The 6,000-nt window shown below is 41.8% G+C and overlaps 1 protein-coding gene across 2 annotated transcripts in view; it reads right to left on the bottom strand.

The window, feature by feature from the left end:
• Positions 1 to 795: 795 nt before the first annotated feature.
• NCAM2 (neural cell adhesion molecule 2) overlaps positions 796 to 6,000 on the bottom strand; it is a 342,401-nt gene continuing 337,196 nt past the window's right edge. For both annotated transcript variants that reach the window (XM_088481682.1, XM_088481683.1), the window contains one exon: positions 796 to 1,124. In XM_088481682.1, the coding sequence (XP_088337808.1) occupies positions 1,013 to 1,124 (112 nt within the window). In that variant the 3' untranslated portion in view covers positions 796 to 1,012. The remainder of the gene's footprint in view (positions 1,125 to 6,000) is intronic.

The raw sequence follows: 6,000 nt of genomic DNA, 5'->3' as shown, positions 1-6,000 counted from the left end.
TCTTTGGCAAACCGTATTTATTGTGTTTTCAGTTATAGGCTTATGCTCATAACGCTGAAGATAATGACAAGTAACAGAGCAATCATACGTATTGGGGACAGGTGCATTGCAAGATGTGTCTATCTGTACATTGATTTCTGTGCATGCAATGTAGGCTCACATCTACCCGACCTGCATTTGTGTTTGTGTCAAGCCCTATTGTGTGGATGCAGCTGCTGTATTTTAGATGCTAATACATAGTCTACTACATACAATGCTACATTTGCCTATGACAAAGAATGAACAGGTCATACATAACTACATTTTGGGTTCTAAAAATGTATCACCAGACAAACTAGGCTTTTTCAGAAATAATGCATCACATAAAAGGAAAACCAAATGGTCATACACATATGCATAAGTTGTCAGTCTTATATGTTCCTGGATTCCTCATGCAAGGGAGTTTATTTCTCTGTACTGTTTAGTATTATCTTTTTAACCCAACCCCAAATACCGTGATCATTTTCCTTTTTTTAGTATGGTAACTCACCGTCGCCAACCTCTATCGATAAGGTCAATTAAACACGTTAAATTCTGTACACATTTCACTCATATTACTGCTTCCCAATGGGCATGCTTCAATGGTCACCGGTATTAAGCATTATTTAAATGAGCAATACAATAAAAAAAAGTATGCATTATATATTAGCATAGCTGATTCGCCAACCACAGGGCGCCTTTTTTAACGAGGAAAAAGGGAAATATTTTATAAATAGAACACTTTATTTTATAATAAATTAAAGTAATTTTTGCAGTCATTTTCAACTTTATACATTTATACTGTTATCAGTCAGACAAACATACTAAATTAATCAACAAAACCTTAAAGTACAGAAGATGTGAGTTGTTCAGGTATGGACGCTTGTACTGACAATTATCAGCTAATATTAGCCAGCAATTGTCTGCAGCAGAGAGCTGACATTGGGTGTGCATCACCAATCTCCTTCTGTGGGCGATTACGGGCTTTATCATGCTATGCTTTACTGTCAGTTTCTTTTGTTTGGATGATATCATTCGAGATTTTGATTTCAATTGTTTCGGCGCTCAAAGCTTCTTTACCGTTTTCTTCCTTTAGTAGTAATTTCCTAGAATAAAAGAGAAATAATTGAACATAAAATATAGCGTTATGTTTCGGCCCTATAAGTAATGTAAATGACAAGTAATCAGTGGTGGCTCCAGAGGTGTGGCTACAGCACAGTCCAAACTTCAAATAGGGGAGCCATACCAACTGGCAGTGAGTCCCGGCCAGCGATGTTTGACAGCCTTTAGAAGGGCAGTTGGTGTGGCTCCCCTATTTAAATCTTGGTAAGCATTTGGCATCCCTGCAGTCGGGATGCCGATGCTTACATTACTGATGCCAGAATACCGACGCTGATCAGAATCCCAGCGCCGGCATCCCGACCGCCGGGATGCCGAAGGTATGTAACAGGGTTGTGGGGAGGGTTAGATTTAGGGTTTGGGGTTAGGGTTAGGCACTAGGGGTTAGGCACTAGGGGGAGGATTAGGGTTAGGCATTAAGGGCTCTATTTACTACAATCCACATTAGTAATGCAGATTGTAGTGTGATATTACCGACTGAATTCGCATTGCAAATTCAGGAAATATCACATGGATTTACTACAAATCCCTTGCAGGGACAGAGCTTGTGAGAAAGCTCTGTCCTTGTGAATCCCCTCTGCACACTAGTCATGGTATTTTCGCTAAAAATACCATGACCAGTGCCCCGCGCATGCACCAACCGCTGCTACCCCCCGGTGCTAAGCCCCACCCCATTGTTAAGCCCTACTCCCGTGATCACTGACCCCCCCGTGACACCCCCTCTCCCTTAATTACACTTACCTGCATGATCCGGCCTCCGGTGATGTCTTCCATGTCCTCCGGTCAGCTGATCTCCCATCCTGCACCATGACCCGGTCAGCTGATGACCGGGCCACAGTGCAGCATGGGAGACAGGCTGACTGGAGGGGAGTCATCACCGGAGCCCCAACCACAAGTCCATGGAGTCAAGTGAATTTTTTTTTTTGCAGTGTATCAGATTGTGGTCTGTTTTGACCTCACAGCTGATCACTGGGGCTGGCTCCCAGCTCTGCTATGCCTTTTAGAGCAGAGTAGGAGCCCGGTAACTGGGGGAGACCCTGGATAACGCCACCTCCAGGTGGCATTATTATCATAGGGCTTTCTCCGGTATTTTTTTACAATTTATTTTTAGTAACTTTGGTCGGATCACATTTCTCATTACAATTATGGGAAATGCGATCTGATTACTAAAAATAAGTGATACTTAGGGGTTGGAGTAGAATTTTAAGAATTCTACTCAAATTCCCATATAGTAACTGTAGTAACTGTAGGTGAAACTAAAATAATGTGAAAAGGGTGTGAGAACACCTTTTTCACTTTATTTTAGTAAAAATAATAATAATAAATAGAGCCCTAAAGGAGGTGGAAGAGGCTAGGTTTAGGCACACTAGGGGGGGAGGTTAGGTTTAGGCACCAGGGAGGGAGGGTTAGGGTAGGGAGAGGGGGAGGCTTAGCACACTGACCAGCAAGTGTCAGTATGTTAACTCTGCCGGGATCCCAACGTCAGGATTCTGACCACCAGGATCCCGACTGTCGGTATTTCATATACTGCATATAATACATATTATTTAAAACAAATACATTATTATTTCTTATAATTCATTTATATAGCTGCAATATAATATTCAGGCAGTACAGATAATGGTCCTTATGTAAAAGCCTGTGAGATGCAGGCATTGCAGTCATTTTGGTGAGTTAGGCTGTATTTTTAAAGTGCAATCATTTTAAAAGGCAAAACCAACATGTTTTTGCTTTTTAAATTAAAGCAGCTTTAAAAATATAGCAGTCTCGCCTGAATCGTGCACGTGTCGGTATCTTGCAGGCTATTACATAAGGCCCCAACATTTTCAGAATTCACATTGATTACATCAGATATTTCTGCCCCATATGTTTGGTCTCACCAACTAATTTCTAAAAAGTTACTCTACGTCAGGGACCAAATGTAATAGGGTGAGAGTTTAGCAGTAACCTCTCACATTGGTCGAGTTGTATCTTCATAATGGGAAAACATCTGGATGAGAATTTAAATCGTGAGATATTTTTTAGTCTAAAAACATGCCCGTTCTCGGACTCTATTACATTACATTGTGTGAGTTTATAAAGTGTGTTTACTGCTAAACTCTCTCATTTTCTAAACTCCCACCCTATTACAATTGGCCCCTGATGTCAGAAGTAATCAATTATAAAGTTATTCTGAAAGTTATCCTCGCTAGCTGCTGTGGTGTTCCTCTTATTTAAATACAGTGATAAATGTACATATAATAGTTTAAAAAGACTGATGATTAGCAAATTATTCCATACATACAGTATTGACCCTTGCCAGTGTTCCTTCTCTACCCAAAGCAACCTTAAGTTTTAAGGTAACATTAAAGATAGAAGTTCTGTAAGATTGAAACTGTATATATATATAATTTCAGTATATAATACGTTCCTCAAATCATATGAATGCATCTATAAGTCAAGTATAAATACATTAGCTTTATACTGTAAATAATTTTACTTATCAGATTTTATTTGGAGACACTTGTATCCCAAAGTATGCTTGGCTGTGAAGATTACTGGTTTGTTCTTAGTGGTACAGTCAGTTTCTCCAAAATGTAGTGATTACTTTTTACACTTTTAATGTTTTTTCTTTTCTTTTTTTTGTAATAAAGTATATCCTTGTAGGCTACACTGTAGGACTAATGTTTTTTTTAAATATTGCACATTGCATGAATCAGTTACAGTTATATAATATTCTCAACTTTCATTTTAGAATAAGATGCCTCTTGCAGCTCATTGTAAGTAAATACATTTTACTTACAGTGATCATTTTAAAATTGATCAAAATTGATCAACATCAATTTTGTGTTTCTGGGGCTGAACCACACATTTACTAATACTTAACAAAAAAAAATAAATTGTCTGTTAGTAAATGTGTGATTTAGCCCCAGAAGCATATCGATGTTTAGTAGATACTGTATATCCCTAAGTCTTTCTGCAGAAAATGGGATTTTGGTACCTAGTACCTACCGGTAAATCCTTTTCTCTGATTCCACAGGGGACACTGGAGGTGCTTACGCTGGGGTATAGAGACGTGGATAGCTGGAGCTGGCACTTTAAATAATTTAGAAGTGTGAAGCTCCTCCCCCTCTATGCCCTATCAGCCCTCAGTTTAGAAAATGTAGACCGAGAGGAGATGGAGAACAAGCAGAGTAAAAGGAAGAGAACACACAATAACCAAAACATACAACATACAGAACAACCGAACAGGCAGGCAGGGAGCGCTGAGGTGGGTATCCAGTGTCTCCTGTGGAATCAGAGAAAAGGATTTACCGGTAGGTACCAAAATCCCATTTTCTCTTTCATCCACTAGGAGACACTGGAGGTGCTTACGCTGGGGACGTTCCAAAGTTTTCCCCACGGGCGGGAGCGCTCTGCGGCACCTGCAGAACAAGACGGCCAACACAATGCTGAATCCGCAAACGTGTCAAATCTGTAAAAATTTACAAACGTGTGAACTGAAGGCCAACTTGCCGCATGACACAATTGTGACATGGAGGCTCCCCTACCGGCCGACCATGACGCACCCACAGAACGTGTGGCATGAACTGAAATGGACGAAGGAGGCCGGCGGTCGGCACTAACATAAGCCTGATGAATAGTCTGCCGGATCCAAAGTTCCAAAGTCTGCTTAGACGCTGGCCAACCCCTCCGAACCTCATCAGAGAGGACAAAAAGCGACTCAGACTTATGGAGGGAAGCAGTCTTGACAACATAGATGCGGAGAGCTCTAACCACATCCAAGGTAGAACATCCAGAGTCTTCCACCAAAGACGGTACCACAATAGGCTGATTAATATGAAAAGCCGACACTACCCTGGGAAGGAAGATGGCCACCATCCGGAGTTCCACCCTATCTGCATGAAACACCAGGTAAGGTGGCCTATAGGACAGAGCACTCAATTCCCAAACTCTACGAGCCGAAGCTAGAGCCAAGAGGAGGACCGTCTTTCAAGACAAGTACTTAATATCCACCTCTTCCAAAGGTTCAAACATGGATGACTGAAGAAATAAAAGCACTAAGTTCAAGTCCCAGAGAACTACCGGAGGTACAAAAGGAGGCTGCAAGCGCAAGACCCCTTGAAGAAACGTATGCACCTCATGAATGAGGGCCAAGTTCCGTTGCAAGAAAATGGAAAAGGCAGAAACCTGCACCTTTAAAGTTCCAAGCCGAAGTCCAGAATCCAAACCTGTCTGAAGATAAAAACAGAAAACCGGGACAACTGAAAAATCCAAGATGGAAGATCCCGACTGGAACACCATGAGATATAAGAATGCCAGAAGCGATGATAATGTGCAGCCGAAACTGGTTTCCTGGCGCATAGCATGGTGGGAATAACTGTCTGGGATTCCTCTGCGTTCAGGATATCGGTTTCAAGAGCCACCCCATTAGTTCTTCTATCAGAGCATTGTAAATCGCTCTCAGTTCCCACACCTTTAAGTGCCACCTTTGTTCTAGATGGGACCATTGACCCTGAAAGTGATGATCAAGGACTACTGCTCCTCATCTTTGAAGGCTGGCATCCATTGTTACGATGATCCAGTTCAACACTCCGAATCTTCGGCCCGTTAAAAGATTGGTGGATTGTGTCCACCAGAGAAGGGCTACTCTGGTAGCTGGGCTCAAATGGATCTGTCGATGTAGAAGCAGATAAGATCCTGATCCGTGTGTTAGTAGGTCAAGCTGAAACAACCTTGAGTGGAACCGCCCGAACAGTAGTGCCTCGAAAGCAGCTACTAGCTTCCCCAGGAGACACCTACAAAGAAGTAGGGAAACCTTCTTTGGTCTGAGGACCAGCTGAACAAACAACCGGATATCCCGGGCTTTGTCTATTGGAAGAA

This window comes from Taudactylus pleione, unplaced genomic scaffold, assembly GCF_031769625.1.
Source record: "Taudactylus pleione unplaced genomic scaffold, aTauple2 ptg000276l, whole genome shotgun sequence".
Classification (NCBI taxonomy): Eukaryota; Metazoa; Chordata; class Amphibia; order Anura; family Myobatrachidae; genus Taudactylus; species Taudactylus pleione.
The sequence above is the reverse complement of the archived record's forward strand: the minus strand, read 5'-3'. Positions and strand labels throughout refer to the sequence as shown.